This window comes from Sarcophilus harrisii, chromosome 1 (genome assembly GCF_902635505.1).
Source record: "Sarcophilus harrisii chromosome 1, mSarHar1.11, whole genome shotgun sequence".
Taxonomy (NCBI): Eukaryota; Metazoa; Chordata; class Mammalia; order Dasyuromorphia; family Dasyuridae; genus Sarcophilus; species Sarcophilus harrisii.
The window spans coordinates 62,093,213-62,111,086 of NC_045426.1; the positions used below are offsets into that span (position 1 = coordinate 62,093,213).

Genomic DNA, 17,874 nt, shown 5'->3' on the forward strand with positions numbered 1-17,874 from the left:
ATAGAGCTGAAAATAAGACAAGGCTACAATGAATTCCAGAAAAATGATCAGCTAGTCTTTGCTCAGGCAGTTCCAGGGCTAGCTCCCCATTTTGCAAAGCAGCCTACTTCCTATAATGTGCTTTTTTATATTCATTCATTCTTTTTCTTTTTTATTCCAACTACAGTCATTGCTCTGATTATGTTACTCCTACTCAAAAACCCTCAGCCTTTCCCATTACCAGCCAAACAAAATACAAACTTCTGATCCTGGCATTCAAAGCTCTCCATAATCCATAATCTCCATAATTGATTTCAAACTCCCTGACTAACCTTGTCTCCTGTCATTCCTTTTCCCAAAGTCTTGCCCAACTGGAATGCTCTCGGGCCCTCTTTCTCGACCCACCCTCTCCTGTCTCTCAGTTCATGGTCTCTCATGCATGAAATATCAGGGGATAAAGGGCGCTAACAATGGAACATTGGCAGAAAGAAGGGAGGGGAATCGGCAAACGCTTCTCATAGAAGGTGCAACATGAGTTGAGCCTAAGAGGAAGATAAGAAACTTGGGGATGCAGAGGTAAAGCCTGAATTCGGCATCTTCTCTGACTCTTCTTTATACTTCTACCCTCTGGAATTACATGGAAAAAGACATAAAGAAGATGGGCATAACCCAGGGTATAGAGGTTCTAATGCAGGTCAAAGGTAGCAAGGGATGTGGTGAAGTTGGGAATAATCTACTCACTCTAAGCTATCAAGGAAGTTGGGGAGGGGGGGTCTTAGCATCAACAGAGCTGGTGATTACGTAAGTTAGTCCCGAGGAAGGGGCCCTTGTGTGGGCAGCGAGGCACAGCTACTTACATACTTTAAAGCTACAACTGTGTTGATTAACCTTCATGCATATTGTCCAGAACAGCCTTGGTCTCTGTCTCTCCTGATCTCACCCAGGTTTGGGAGGCTTGGGATGCATGGACCTCATCACTGACGGGCATGAAGCCTATTCTTGAGGGAGCACTGTGCTGGGCTTCGGCTGTTGTAGCATAAAGCTCTGGAACTCAGACAACCAACCCATCAGTCTCAGCCTGGCCAGCAGCAAGTGCCACAGGCAAGCCACGCCACACCTGGCTTTAAGGTAGACACACACACATACACACACACACACACATGCACACATACATACACATATACACACACATACACACACTCTGATACTCTCTTTGAAGGAGAAGCCCCCAATATAACACACACAGAAGCATCACAGAGGTCCAGCAAACAGCTTTGGAAGGCCTACTCAGGATGCTGAGGCACCCCTGACGCACTGCCAGACTGTTTCCAATAATTATAAGCAGTGTTTCAATTAAGATACAAGGTATCAAGAGATGCTCCCTCTCCCCCTGCCCTGGAAATAGGATTGGTTTTAAATTTTTTTTAAATTTCTTTTATTTATTTGGTTGGTTTTGCTGAGGCAGTTGGAGTTAAGTGACTTGTCCAGGGTCCCACAGCTAGGAAGTGTTAAGTGTCTGAGACTAAATGTGAACTGAGGTCCTCCTGACTTCAGGGCTGGTGCTCTACCCACTGCGCCACCCAGCTGCCCCTGTCCCATATAATTCTTAACAATATATTCTGATCTGATGACCCGTTACATTTGTGTTTGCTGCCAGGTCTGCTTGGCAGAGGGGACATCCAGGCCATGGGGCAGCGGGTGCAGGATGGGCCTAGAGTCAGAAGACTCCCTCAGTGCCGGCGGGGAGGCCCGGAGCAGGAGGAGCAGGAGGCACAGACCTGGGTTTTCATCAGTGCAAGGAGTGCCCAGCAAGTAACTTTCTTCATCAACACAGAACAACCACTCCTTTACCACTTCAGAGAATGGAATATTTGGAGAACTGAGAAGAGGCTTTGAAGCCCGCCTTTCTGAAACAGACACCAAGAAAACTGAACCCTAACCAACCTGCACAGTTTTAGAGAGTTGGTTTGGACACTGGGAAGCTAAGAAATGCCCAGAATCACAGAGCCAGTAAGAGTCAGAGGTAGGACTTGAAAACCATCAAATAAACCATGCTATAACTATTAAAGGATATTTTTTATCTTTATGATTGTTTTTAAGATATTTTTGAGATTATAAAATTTCAAAGATAAAATTCTAGAAGATCTATTACCTGGGGCACTTGCAAGCTTACACATCATAAAGAGAACATAGAAAAATAGACAAAGCTACTAACTTGAATAGGACAGGAATTCTGAGGGTTATAGCATTCACAATGTGCTGTTTTCTGCTCTGCAAACAGAGATCCAGAGGCATCCCTCCATAAAGCATATGACATCTTGGTAGGAAAACAGAGAAAAATTTTCAAAAAAGAGTCAGGGAGCAGTCGGCTTCTGGCTAACATCCAGTCAGGAAGAAGTATATACATCATAGCTAGGTTCCAGAAATGACAAGGTCAGGTTGTTAGAAAGACTATGGTTAAGTGCTAATCTAAGACAAAAAATCAATCATGTGTATATATGTATGTATGTGTATACATATGTATGTGTATGTGCATGATTGATATATAAACAGTTCCTATGTGCCAGGTGATGTGCTAGCATCATTTAAGTATAGGAAAATTTTAACAACTAATGAGCGAATATTTTAACCAAAAATTGAATTTTCAAGGTCAGTAAATGAGACCTCTGGAAAAGTCAAAAAACAACCACAAGATCAATATAAAATAGTCTAAAATCTGGGAAGCATAAAAAAGGTGAAGAACAGGAAATGGGCACTCTATGCTAGTCGAGCCAATCTATGGTTATACTTTTAGGATAAAAAACATGTTTGGTAACTTGTCATTTCTATTCTGCCATATTTTTTGCTTTCCCCTGTATTCTAAAAAAAAATAATCCAAATTTGTCTCAGATGAATTCTGTGCTCATTGTACCTAGGCCAGTTCAAGAAGGATCAAGAGTTTTATATCTAGTAGTAAAGCATGGCGATTAAATATGTGAGCTTGGTTATTTACCCACCCCCCACAAAATAAATTTCAGGGGTTCCCTATCATCTCCAGAATCAAATACAAAATTATTTATTTTATTATAAATTATAATTTTATTATAAATTATAAGCTAGCCCTCCATCTCTTCTGGCTTCTTACACACTCTCCGCCACTTTCTGAGTCCATGACACTGGCCTGCATCAAGCTGTTCAATATGAACAAAATATTCCACCTTTCAGCTCTAGGCATTTTCTTTGCTGTCACCCAGGAAATCTCTTCCTCCTCCTCTAGGACTACTGATCTCCCTGGCTTCATTTAAGTTCCAACTAAAATTCCACCTCCTATAAGAAGCCTTCCCCAACCCCTCTTAATTCCGCTGCCTTTCCTTTGTTAATTATTTTCTGTTTATTCTGTCTAGAGCTTGCTTTGCATATATTTCTTTGCATGTTGTCTCCCCCCATTTGATTGTAAGTTCCTTGAGGGTAGGGACAGTTTTTGTATTTCCAGCATTAAGCACGGTGTCTGGCACAAAGTAGGCACTTAATAGATATTTTTGATTGATAAGGTCAATCTGGCTAGATTGGAGAATTCAGGAAGACGAGGTATATCTATTTAAACAAGGGTGGAAAGGTTGATTGGAGTTTTATATTTGATCTGGAGTTAATAGGGAAGCTAAAGCTTCTTGAGTATGGGAACAATGTGGCCAGAACTGGGCTTAAGTAAAATCATATGGACAGCTGTATGAAGGATGACTTGGGGAGGGAAGAGGCCGGAAGATTAATTAGGAGGCCACTGCAATAGACTGGAGGTGATAAGGGACTGAATAAATAGGGTAGCTGTGTAAACAATTCTGAGAACTAGATATGTTAGGGAGAGGGAAGAGTCAAGGATGACAGCAGGAAAACTTAGTGCACTGGAAAAATGGTAATCCCTTCAATAGAGTAGGAGGTTTAGAAAAGAATTAGGTTTTGGAGAAAATACAATCAATTCAATTTTGGACTTGTTTTGTTTGAGATGTCTATGAGACACCTACTTTGAAATGTGCAATAGGAAATTGCTGATATAGACCTGGAGCTCAACAGAGAGACTGAGGTGAGATACAAAGATGTAGCACTCAGACATATAAATTAATCCTATGAGGGCTGATTGGAGATCACCAAGTGAAAGAATGGCCCAGAACATAAGACAATTTGGGCATGTGCCCACAGTTAGGGGGCATAATATAGATAAGGACTAGCAAAGTAGCCAAAGAAGAAATGGTCGAACAGGTAGGAAAAGTCAGGCAAGAATGGTGGTCAATAAGTCTTAACTGCTATAGAATCAAGGATGAGTAACAAGAAAAGACTATCAGATTTGACAATTAAAAAGATCTCTGGTAACTTTGGAGACGACAATTTAATTTGAGTGATGAAGTTGGAAACCAGACTGCAAAAGCATTCAGAAATGAAAAAGTAGACACAATGTTAGGAAATTTTTTTTCTAGGAATTTAGGTGAATAGGGGAGTAAAGGTAAAAGCTTTAAACACATTGGAACAAAAAGAAACAATTCTTTTATGAATTATATAAGATCTGTTCTCCTCCCCCCATATACACACATTCTTCTCCACAAAAATGTTCCTTGATGTCATATTCTGAAACAAAACAATGAGTTGGGTAGAATGAATTTATATGATTCAGGGATAAATCAATCATTATAAAATTAGTCTGTTTTATGGATATCATGAATAAAATAAGGAATGTTAATATTTCAAATATAATTGAAATTAACTTTTTTCTGACCTGCAAACTTAATTGTTATAATTTAAAAAACACAATAATATATACATAAACATTATAACAGGATCAGTATGAATTAAACTCTAAAAATGTGAAAAAATATATCTATTAAATGAAAAATGTACTATATTTGTTCTCCTATATTCACTAATAAAATCCCCATTTGTATTAAGACAATAGGAAACATGAGCTCCAGTCATAGTGATTCACTGCCTTGTACAAAAGAACACAGATCTTGGTTATATAGCAGGTCAGTTTGTTCTGAGGGCCAAGAGTTGTCATACAAATTTTCTTTTTTTTTTTCCTACCAGAAGGGACAACAAAATACAAAGATAAATGAGATCTTAAATGGGTCTCCTTCAAAATCCTGAAGGGAAATAAAAAGACCCTAAGGAAAAAAATCCCACCTGAAAGACTTCTCCTGGCCATATTCATTGCTTGAAATGACTTTTTAAATTTTAGTTTCTAAGACTTGAGTTCCTTAGCAAAACTTTATCCAATTAGTTAGAAGATAGTATTTTCCCCAAAAGCTTATGTTCTGATTATATGGTCACTTGTAAGTGCTTTAACAAATTCTTATTTTCTCCTTTCTTTCCTTGTGGACACCACAAATATGAAAATTAACAACAGATGATACAAATGTTAGATATTTGATTTTATGCCATAGCCCCAAGGTGCTACATTAGTCAACTTCAACTATGTGCTTTAAGTTATCAGTTTCCAACTTTTTTATGTCTAGAACTATGATTTTATTGTTATTAGGAATTCTCTGTAAAAACAACAACAAATGTCAATTAATGCAGATAGCAACTGTCGTAAAATTTACAATCTTTAAGAATTGTCTCCTTTATCTTCAGACTAAATACATAATTTATAATCCAATTAGTTTTACCTCATAAAATAAGAATGCTATTATTTCTCAGTAGAGATTGTTGATAAACATCTTTTTGGTGGCTAAAATAAAATCGAATCATTCAAAAGAGCTTGTCCCCACCACCCACAAACAAAAGACCAAGGGGATGAAGGATTATCTATTGCTCAGATAATGACATGCATTTGGATGGGTAACATCTCTTTTCTATCAGTATTTATATCAGTATATACAAATAGTGAGTTGGAAAATGAATCAGGACCAGATTTGAATAGAAGAGCAGGTTAGATTGCCTTTGGGAAAGACAAAGCCCTTTTTTAATAACTTTAAGGTTTCCTTGAAACAAAGGCCCAACTTTGTTTCTACTTATGTTGTTATATGCTATGTTATATGTTATATGTTATGTGTCCCTGTCCCCTTAAGGCACTTTTCATGTTGAGAAGTTTAGTGCTAAAAAGGGGGTAAGGTGGCATAAAATTTAGTTTTATGTAAAGGAAAAGATTTAAACCAATTCTTAAAAGATGTGAGATATTGCTGCCTATTAATATTTTGATGCCTAAAATGGGTGAAAAATGAATCTTATTTTAATAAAAAACTATTTCTAAAAAGTATATAGATACATACTTCATATTAGATAGAAACAAATTTCAAACTAGTTTTGAGTAGTTTTGAATAGAAAATGAACTGTGGCATAAATATAAGGACTAAAATAACGCTTTATTTGGGGCAGCTAAGTGGTGCAGTAGATAGAGCACAGAGTTTGGAATCAAGAAAACTCCAGAAGTAAAAGATACCATCAATCAAACATATAGAAAGAGAAGATGGCTGGTTACATGGCCAAGGTAAAGTATGGATGGATGATAGATGGATAGCCAGATCTCTTTGGATAAGATAAAATGTGCTCAATTTGAGGTGACCCAAATATAAATCCCAAGATAAGTGTTTCTACAAAGAAGCCTTATCAACAGTCTTCCTTTGTGCATAATTTCAAAGACTGTCAAGAAAGCCTTCCATTGACTTAAGGGGGAAAAGCATAATTGAAGACCAAACTACTACTCTATAGTAATTCTATAATAATTTAAAAGGCGATGAGCATTTATACTTTTAATATCCAAATAAAGTTGTGACTAAAATATCACCATTGCTATTTTTGTAAGTCTGAATTTGTTAATCATCTTTAGCATTAGCCAGATGATTTGTTATTCAGCACTGGAACACCATTCTTTGTGTTTTGGTATATCTAATCATTTGGGTCACATAAAGAAGTCCTCTCTAAATGAGCTCATTGTACACCAGAGAGTATACATTACCCAGTCATGGAGTAAAGAAAAGTTTCCCAATGGCCTTCCTCCCATACTTTCTATTCCCACTGGGCATATGCCCAAAGGAAAGAAACTACCCAACATTTTTAAGCACAGCTCTGAAAAACACACACAGAAAACAGTTAATACTTATTCCTGCAGAATGATTTTAGGGGAGAAGAGGGAGAAGGGAACACATTTATTAAGTTATTATATGCTATAAATATGCAAATCATTTTCTAAATAATACTTCATTGGATCCACACAACAAACTCTAAAGTATTATTATCTCCATTTTACAAATAAGGAAACTGAGATAGGGAGGATAAGTAATTTACCCCAGGTCACACTGCTAGTAGGTGTGAGTCTATATCTTAATTAAGGTCTTTCTAATTCCACTGTCTCTATGTATGGCATTGTTAAACATAGAAACAATTCAGAACCAAGCCCAAATTTTTACAATAATCCACTAAAAATTCACTTCTAGGGAAAGGACCTAGCTTTTTAAATCTGATTATTCTATTTCTATTGGGAGCTTCAAAATGTTTGTTTTTTTTTTGTTTTTTTTTTTTTTTCTGATAGACATAGTAAATTTTTGATAAAAATCTGTGGAACTGAACTGAGGAAAAGATCATAAAATTAAATTATGACTCCATTTATAAGATCAAATATAATTTAAAAAGAACTGATGATCCTAATTTGATTTTCAAAGGTAAAATATTCTGAAACAAGTTAGCCATTTAATTGTCATAAATTCAGGATATTATGTTTGCATGTTATAGAACATTAGCTCCATGGGGACAGGGATCAATTAGCATTTATCTTTATAACACCAACACCTAGCACAATGCCTTGCACAAAGCAAGGGATTTTTAGTATTTTTTTTTAATATTTTGATCTTTTAAATATATATATATATATATATATATATATATCTGGAACAAAAATGGAATCTTTAACCTGAATTAATTTTGCACAAGTTCTTACAGACAGCAGTGACACCTATGGTGACAATGAAACTGTCAGGAAGATTTTAAAAATAAAGCAGTGACGTAATACTCAAACTTCTTAGTAAAGAAATTACAGAGTACTGGGGGTAAGGTGGGGAAGGACTAGGCAAAAGCCAGCATAACATTTCTTCAGTGTAACAGTTTTCTTTTGACTAATATAAGTTTTTAGGGTCAATCCTTTCATTTTAAATCAGTTCATTCATTTATTCATTTACAGAACAAACATGAATCACCTCTGTGAAGAAAACAGTGTTAAACATTGGAAAAAATATAATAAGATATATATATACATATATATATATATAAAATATGTATAAGATATATAATATATAAGGTAACATAAAATAAGATATATAAAAATATATGTAATTGGAAAAATATAATAAGACACTAAGTATCTTCCCTGACTAACATGGAATAAGATAAAAACAAAGAAAACAAGAATATACTATACTGGATGATAGGACAGTAAAGAATTATAAAACAAAGACGTACATGAGTTTAATCAATAAGTCAACAAGCATTTATTGTTGTTATTCAGTCGTTTCAGTAGTGTCCAACTCTGTGGCAAAGATACTAGAGTAGCTGACCTTTTTTTCTCCAGCTTCTTTTAAAGTTGAAGAAACTGAGGGGAACAGGGTTAAGTGACCTGCCCAGGGTCACACAGGTAGAAAGGGAACTCAGGAAGATATCTTCCTGATTCTAGGCCTACTGCCCTACCCACTATATCATTGAGTTCCTGTATTATTATTTATATCATCATAATAATAATAGTGATTATTAATCACTATATTCCAGGGCCTGTGCTAAGCATTGTTGGTACAAAGAAATGCAAAAATACATTTCCCACCCTCCAGGAATTCACATTCTAACAGAGGAAACTACATGCAAATAATTATGTATAAACAGACATATACGGTATAATAAATTAACCTGAAAAAGAGAGGGAAGTCAGAGCACAGAAGCTGAGAAAAGCTTCCTAAAGATTAGATTTAAATCAGGAATGCAGGGTTAGTTCAATATTAGGAAAACTCTAAACACAAAGAGATTAGGGCTTCTTAAACTTTTTCCATTCATGACCCCTTAAGAAAATGGGTAACCAAACCTAACAACCAAAAGCAAAAGATTAGAATAATGGATGAAGAAAAGGGTTTTAACAAAATACAATATCCATTTCTGTTTTAAAATAACAATAAAAAGGGCAACTAGATGGGGCAGTGGATAGAGCACCAGCCCTGAATTTAGGAGGACCTGTGTTCAAATGTAGTTTCAGACACTTAACACTTCCTAGCTGTATGACTCTGGGCAAGTCAGTTAACCCCCAATTGCCTCAGGGGAAAAAACAAGAGTAAAAACATAGGAACAAAAGGATCTTGCTTTAACATAGTTATTTCAAAAAAAAAAAAAACAAAACTATAGGTCAATATTACTAAGAAATAGCATATTCATTGAATTGTTAGAAAAATGCTACCACAGGATATTTTTTGTTAAGACATTTGCTATAAAAAAGTTGGTTTTGTTTTGTTTTGTTTTTACTAGAAACACAGACTACATCAAAAGAATTGAAGGAGCTACTTGAGTTCATTCGTTAAAGGTAAAGAAATAATGCATAAATATAATCTGGATGCTCTGTGCTAGGAGGAGAATAGGAATCAATTTGTTTGTCAATCTAGAGTAGAAAATATAAAGTTGGAAGGAAGCTTGTGAAATAACAGCAGCAAAGATGCTTACTTAACTAAGGTTTGCTGGGAGAAGTCTACTTTTTAAGTTTTGCCCAAGTAGAATTAACAGAGCTCAACTAATACTAATATCTTGATATTGTGACAGAAAATTATGTTTAAAAACAAGAAAGACTATGTGAACACATAAAGAATATTTGACATTTCTTCTGAGCCACCAGAGAATTCTTATTGCAAAGAATCCATATAAGGATAATAAGTATAAGAATGCCTTAAGCAACAGCTCATCTTTTAAGAGCTCTAAGTAGATTCAGACTCACTGAATCAGAAAGGTTTAAGAGGTCATAGAGTCCATACCAGTACACTGTGAGGTTGTTACATCTCTAACATCTAGCACAGATGCTCAGTAAATGCTTATAGAATTTAAATGAAGCTATACACTATAGGAAAATGAATTCCAGTGTGAGAAATTAAAACAAAAATACACAAGTAATGAACTTTAGCTGTATTTTATTTCTTTGAAAAAAAAGATTATAGAAAATTAGAAAAATATCTGCTCTCTGGAAATTTCTATATGTGAAAACTTCAGACACTCAAAGTTGTATAGTTAATTATTAAAAAGGCTATTCTATAAAGGTTTGCTTTTTTGTTTTAGTTAAGAAAAAGGTTACATAGGATCTGGAAAAATTCCTAGATACCTCATAACCACAAAGATTTGCTTTGCAGTGTTGTGCTAAGTTTCTTGAACACTGCTATTCCTGGTCCCAATGTAAAACTAAACACCTTTCTCAAGCTTTCAGATTAATGGCTATCAAGCTGAATAAGCAACGCTGCTCTGGCTGCACCATCTTGAAATAATTCACTGGGGAATGTTTGCCTAAAATAGCCATTTGTGCCTTTTCCAGATCTGTCCTAGAAGCTGTTCTTTGGTCATCCCAACACAAAACAAAAAGGTCATGTGTCTTTTTGTTGAAGTCTCATGTTGTCCTTGTGGTTTTAGTTGTTACCCAAGAAGGCACAAGTTACAATTATGAACTTTACTTTCCACATAAGAGAATATTATATTAGATTTTAAAATTCCATGGAAAACTAGAGCATCTGTGGAACCAGTCATGAAAGCAAATAGATTATCAAGATAAACATCTGAGATTTATGAAACTGCAGCAAAATCCATATTAATATTTTTAGATTAGTCCCATGACTTCAACATATAGATGTTTTTAGCACTTAGGAAAAATGATTTACTTTCAAATTTTTAAGTTGCATCATGAAATCCAAAGTTCCTATAATGTATGCAACATTTCAGACTGGGAATCGATCTGTAAATTAATAAAATTAAAATGACCCAAGATCTCTGCACTCTAACACTAGGTCTCTGTGCCTGATGATGTGCAACAAACAATAATTAATCACTTTTAATTTGGAATTTAGATAATCTAATATAATAGCAAGGCTCTCCTAAAGCTTAATAATTATTTAAAAAACCCAAGGTAGAATTACCTTGTCATAACTGCCAAAATAACCAACTGAAAAAATATTTATTGAATGATTATTTGTGCTCAGCATTATGCTAGATATTGCAGGGGATATAGAACTTTATTTTCCATATAAAACTTAATTATATTATGTTTTAAAATTCCATGGAAAACTATAACTATAAGACCAATTACTGAAGCAAATTAGAAAACAAAATAAATATCTGCGGTTGAAGTCCCTGATTATAAGGAGAGTAAGTTGGGGAAAATAAAACTAACACATGGAACAATTATGCAACAATATTTCAGATGACTTAAGCACTAAATTATATAATACAAAAGTTCACAAAAGACGTGACTGAGAAAAAAGAACTTGAACTGGGGTCTTGGAAAATGGGAAGGATTTAGATAGACAGGAGAAAGGGCATTTTAAGAAAAAGGTAAAATATTCATGGGGACATAATCACAGAAGTGATTAAATAAGGGCAATAGGATGCAAGTAGGAATACAGATGGAAAATCAATTTAAAAACATCTATTAAATGCCTACTATGTGCCAAACTCTTTATTAAGTACTGGAAAAAGTAAAACAGATCTTAGACTTAAAAAGTTGGTCACAAGTTTACAAGATACAAAAATAAGTTATCTTTCCAGTTTTTATGTGACTTTCAGGTTTAAGTATATAAAGGTACCTTCCTAAACAAACCAAACAAAGAAAAAAACCACATTTGTTTTTAATCTATGAGACTAACTAAACTACATGACTTTAAATTATTGAACCTCAATTCCCTTAACTATTAAAAAAAAAAAAGATTGGACTAAGGATCTAGCTCCAAAACATTGGTTCTAAGTAAACTTTGACTAAATGACTTACAAATTGTTATTATATAATTTTTGAAAGACTATACATAGTTAAAAGTTACTTTTTTCCCAAATGTTTTGTGGGAAAAGTCATACTTTAGGGTTCTCAGCATTCCAAGAATTCTGAGACATTTTTACAGTATTTATCTAGACTATCACATTTAGTTCTATTCCTCTGAAGTAGCTAGGTGATATGGTGGAGAGTATGCTGGACTTGGAATCATGAAGACTGAAGTTTAAGTCGTTCCTAAGATTCATATATATATATATATATATATATATATATATATATATATATATATTTTGTGAATCAGAGCTAATTTAATTTTAGCTTCATTTAAGTAAGAATTTTTATTTTCTAAAGCAAGGAGAGGGATCTGGAACTTAGCGTTGTTATTTTTAGATAGATACTTTAGTTTGTTATGGTAGTATCAGAACTTTTGTGACAAGTACAATAAGGAATAGTAGCATTTACCCCACTTTTGCTGCTACAGTTTAATTGAAGACATTTTTTATGTAGAATACTGCTAGAAAGATCAGGTTATTCTGTTATGAATTTTTCTGAATTACTAATAGCTATAAACTGGCCAAGCAAATCTTAGAATAGTTCCCAAGGTTTTCTTTCCTCTCAATGGGGATAAGTATGTATGATACACACACACACACACACACACACACACACACACACACACATATATACATACATACACACTTATTTAAAATAGTGTCACTTCAAGTGTTTCTAGTTTAATCCACAAAGAGCCCAGGGATGTAGATGGAAGGTTTTCTTCTTATTCCATTTCATGTGAATAAAGTTTAGAAAAGAACCTTTTCCTCCCACATCTCTGATAGATGTAAAAAGCCAATCTTTCCTTGAATTCTTCCAATAACAAAGGCAGTAAGTTATGGTGGAAATCATGCTGGATTTGTAAAGGGCTGAAACTCTTGAGTTGATGTACTGAGGTTAGACAACTGATCACTTAAGGTTAATAACCAAATGGACAATATTCTATTAGCATATGCTTGGAAAATGGCCCTTTCCACTATTCTGTGCTGGTTCAATAACTGGCATATACAGAGAATTGTAGGAGGGATTAGAGGGTGGAGTAAGACTAGCCAGAGTCACTTTTTGGGCAGGAGATGAAGCAGAGAGGTCATGGAGATCCTGTATCCATCCAATTCACTTCTACTCTTAAAGACCAATAATAAAGATCAAAGATTTTTGCTTATCCTGACTCTGGCTGATTCTGCAGTATCCAGGATGCTAACTCAGTCTTCACAAGATTGAGAGTCAGAATGATCACCAGGCCAAGTCTAGTCTCTGACAGATGGCTATATGGGCAAATAAATCATTCAATCTCCAAGTTTATACCAAGAGTAAAATACTTATTATAGTATCCAAAAAAGATCAAATCAAATATGTGAATATCAAATAATCTAATATATGTAAATGGTTTGTAAACCTTAAAGCTACATAAATACACCTCAATAACTCAAGGCAGGAACCATTTCACTTTTGCATTGGCATCCCTAATGTTTAACACAGTGAAGTCAGCAAGTCAAAACCCATTTTATTAGGTGCCTAAATTGTTCCAGGCTCTGAGCTAAAATGCTGCAGGTACAAAGCAAAGCAAAACATTTCCTGCCCTCAAGGAACTTACAAACTACTGACAAATATGGTAGATGCAATGCCTGGCATTTTATGTATTCCTGCCTAATAAACACTTGTTAATTGTCTGGGAAATATTAGTTATTGCTATAGTCAACAGCATGCTCCCTTTCCTAATTTAATAGTCAGGATCTCATTAAAAATTTGTATGAACTGTCTCCTAAATTTTCTTTCATTTCTTTCCAATGCCATTCTGATCATATAAAATAGATCAAGTTCACAAAATGTTGACTTTTTTCCCCCTGTGGATTATCACTGAATTTTAAAAAGTTCAAATGGAAATCTTAAGTCAAGCACAGAATTTTTACCTCAAAAGATAATCATTTTTTTAAAAAAAAGGGTCCTCTCAGGTACCATTAATTCTTTTAGATTTTCTTTCCTGACCCCAGCTCAGGAGCTTCCTCTAGGAAGTCTTTCCTGATCCATTTAGTAGTTAATGCTCTTTACTCTTGAAATAATTTTCTATTATTTTGTATTTATTTAATCCTATCTATGCCACATCCCATTATAGTATAAACTTCTTCAAAACAGGTACCATTTGGTTTTTGCCTTTATGTTTCTAAGACCTTTAGAGCATTGATTAAAATGGACAATAAATCATGATTGAATTGTTGTCAGTGAAAATGAAGAAAAATCGTTTGAACATTTCTTTCCCACATCAGCTAAACCTTTCCATATTTAAATTCTCTTATATAGACGTAATTAGATCATTACAGCATGATGAGGATAATTATAAAAATCATGCTATTTTTCTGGCATTGCTACTTTCAGGGCAGGATTGTTTCAAACCAGACCGCTGATAGAAGGTCAAATATTAAGCACCTAATCTGTACAGAATATCTAAGACTAATTTCATGTGTGTTTTGTCTTCCATAAAAACTAATCTACAACATTTTCCCTATTTTTCCAAGAAATTAATATGCATAACTTATTTTTCTTCCGCATCACTTGCTAATGTCCTATTTCAACTCTGGGTCCTTGAAAGTGATACCTTGCTGTGGAGCAAGTTCCAGCATAGTGGGACCAAGCTACAAATAGCTGCTTCAATGGGTTGTAGTTAGGAGTTAGCCTCAGCAATTTTCAGAAAGCAAAACTGTGATGATTTTGGCAGGGTGGGACAGGGGAAGCTGAATCAACTCTTTACTGCTGAGACATTTGCACAAAATCATACTGGTAGTGAGACAGATTTAGAAAATCTTTTCCCAATGAATTTTAAAATGAATTGTATGTTTTCTTTAAACAAAACACAATAATAAAATTTTAGAGCACAAATTCTCAGGAGTCTAACTTGATCTTCTAATCAATGTAAAAATTCCCTCTTCAACATTCTTTGATAAATGACATCCAGCTCTAACTTGAAAGCTTCAGAAATGGGGCATTCAATATGCCATTGCTTTTGGCCTACTCCAACTGCAGATCTTTGAAATGAGTTTCTGGTCATTGCGTTAGTCCCATCCTATAGAAACTACACAGAACATTCTCCTTCCTTTTCTATATAACCACCCTTAAAATAATTGAAGATTGTTTTTAAAATACACATGAGCTATTTCATCAGTTCATGAGATGGCATGGATTCTAGATCTTTTCCCATCTTGTCTGAAAAAAACGACACTTGTCCAAAGATGGCAATGTCCCTCTTGATGAAGGCTAATAACAATAAAGCAAAGCAATTATCAGATGCTATCTCATCTGATCCTTGACAATCCTGCTCCTGAGTATCAGAAGCAGTGACTACAACAAATAGCCTTTGTTAGTGGAAGAGTTGAATGTGAGGCTGCATGATCTCTCAAGTATGTTGTAGACTTTTTTTTTCCATGTGAAATTGGAGAAATAAAATTCACTTCCACCTACTTCACTGGGCTATTTTGAGATTACAGTTGTAAATACTAGAAGCACTTGGGGAAAAAAGACAGAATATATATATATATATTTAAATGGATTAGACCACTAGAGAGGAAAGAAAATCTTATTTTGAAGGTTTTATTTTCAGTTCTTTTTATGATTCACTGGGGAGTCTGCAACTGGAAAGAGAGATGTTTGAAAGAAAAAATTAATGGAGCAGCTAGGTGACCCAATGGATACAGCAGGACCAGGAGTTAAAGAGACCTGAATTCAAATCCAGACTCAGCTTCTCACTATCGGGGTGATACTGGGCAAGTCACTTGACCCAGTTTGCCTCAATTTCCTCATTTGTAAAATGAGATGGAGAAGGAAATGGCAAACTACTCCAGTATCTTTGCCAAGAAAACCCTAAATGGATAAGTGAGACACGACCCAACAATAAAAAAATGACTATATGTTTAAAATGTATCACATCACTGGAGATGAAAGAGAATCTCAGATTCTGGGATCTGTAATTGCTTAGCACATCTAGTACTGAAAAAAAAATACCAGAAGATGGCCTTAACCGCAAACAACAAATATTGCTTCCTATTAAACAGTAGCAGGAAAAAGAGAATGCGCTCATACGCCACGCGCTAAATAAGCATTTATTAAGGGCATATTATGTGCCAGGTCACTGGGGATATAAAGGAAAACAAAGACAGTTTCCACCTTCTAGGATTTCACAATCTATCAGGAAAGTACATGCAAAGTACAAGCAAGCTGCATAAATAATAAATAGGATACAATCAACCGAGGAACAACGCTAGAAATTTAGAGGAATTGGAATTCAGAAGGACTTCCTGTAGACGATGATTTAAATTGCTACCAAAGAAAACCGAGGTAACTCCCTAAAAGCATCTTCCCTTAAGTTATGGCTCGGACCTCCAGGATGGGGCCAATCCACACGGGGTGGGGGTGGGGGTGAGGGAGGGGAGACAGGAATAATATTAAAAAGAGAGGCAGGGTGTCTAAGACTAGAGCCCTGGAAGCAGACTTTTTCGTATTTTTGCACCACGTTCAGTCCATCAATAAACATGGGTTTCCCCACAGCTTAAACAAAACAAGTTCTCGCTGCCTCGTTCTATCTAAACAGACAAATCAAAGCTTTTACTGAAACGAGCCCAGATTTACCCGTTTGCCAGGGAGTGAACTTCAGTGATTAGATTTTATTAATCATTATGTTTTTAAACGAGCAGCGACGGCTTTCCCGGCCCTCGGGAACTCGCAGTTGGGATGGAGTTCTGGGACCGATCCTCGCCGGCCCGGGAAAGGAGAGCAGGAGGAGCTGTCCCTGCTGATCTCCTCCGGCCGGGAGCCGGCTAGTGAGACTGCGCAGGGGCGGGGGACGGGGGGGGGGGGGGGGGGGGGGAGGGGGGAGGGGAGGGGGGGTGGCGGGGTGGGGGGGGTGGGGGGGGAGGGGGGAGGGGGGGGGGGGGAGTACCGCGACGGCGTCCTCAGAAAGACCAAGGCCCCGCCCTCTCCTCTTTCGCTTCCCTCCCTCCTTCCCTTCCTCTCGTCGTAGCCGGGCGGGATAAAAGTACCTGTCACCCGTCCTCCCCGCCCCCAGTCCTTCTTTTCTCTAGATTCCCGGGCCTTTCTTTCCCCGGCCTTCTCGGGATCGCGCGCAGGGACGGGCAAGTGACTGGCAAGTGACATACGCACCGCCCCCTGCCCCTCCCTCCTGCCGACTACCTCTTCTCTCCCTCTCCCCTCCCCCGAGTCTCCCGCCCCTCCCTCTCCCCTCCCCCGAGTCTCCCGCCCCTCCCTCTCCCCTCCCCCGAGTCTCCCGCCCCTCCCTCTCTGCCTCCTAGGGACCGCGCGCCGGGTCGGCGGATAGACTGTACGCACCGTCCCTCCCCTCCCCCCGAGGGGTGCGGCCGAACTAACTGCCGGGGTGACTGACGTATAGACGGGAGGCCGAGTGACTCACCCGCCCGGCCTCAATTGGGCTACATAGGGCAGGGCCGCCACCGGCGAGGCGCCGCCGCCGCCGCCGCCGCCACCGCCGCCTCCTCCTTTTCTTCCTCTGTCTCCGCCGTCACAGCTGCCGCCCGCAGGCTTAGCCACCAGCGCCCGCATTTGAAGCTAGGTCCCCGCCGGCCCTGGGCCCGCCCCCCCCCTTCTCTCCCTCCCCCTCCTTTCGGGGCCCGAGGCGGGGAGCAAAGCGGGCCGGACGGTGTGATGATGTAATTTGTAGCCAATCAGAGCTCCGGGGAAGGGCACGTGATACACGATGGCCAATGGTTCGCCGTAGCCGAGCTCGAGAAGGCGAGCTCTGGATTCTTTGGTGTTTTCAAATTAACGTGGGGTCGCAAGCGGAGGGTCTTCGATTTCAAACAGTACATACGGGGAAACTGAGGCCCAGAGAAGTTCGGAGCTTTGTGCTGAGGTCACGTACCTATTAA

General features: G+C 37.3%; 1 protein-coding gene across 1 annotated transcript in view; it reads right to left on the reverse strand.

Moving 5' to 3' along the window:
• Positions 1 to 17,126, reverse strand: part of PTPDC1 (protein tyrosine phosphatase domain containing 1) — a 64,803-nt gene extending 47,677 nt beyond the window's left edge. The window contains exon 1 of the mRNA XM_031956762.1: positions 17,011 to 17,126. Coding sequence (XP_031812622.1) covers positions 17,011 to 17,125 — 115 coding nt within the window. The 5' untranslated portion in view covers position 17,126. The remainder of the gene's footprint in view (positions 1 to 17,010) is intronic.
• Positions 17,127 to 17,874: the final 748 nt, after the last annotated feature.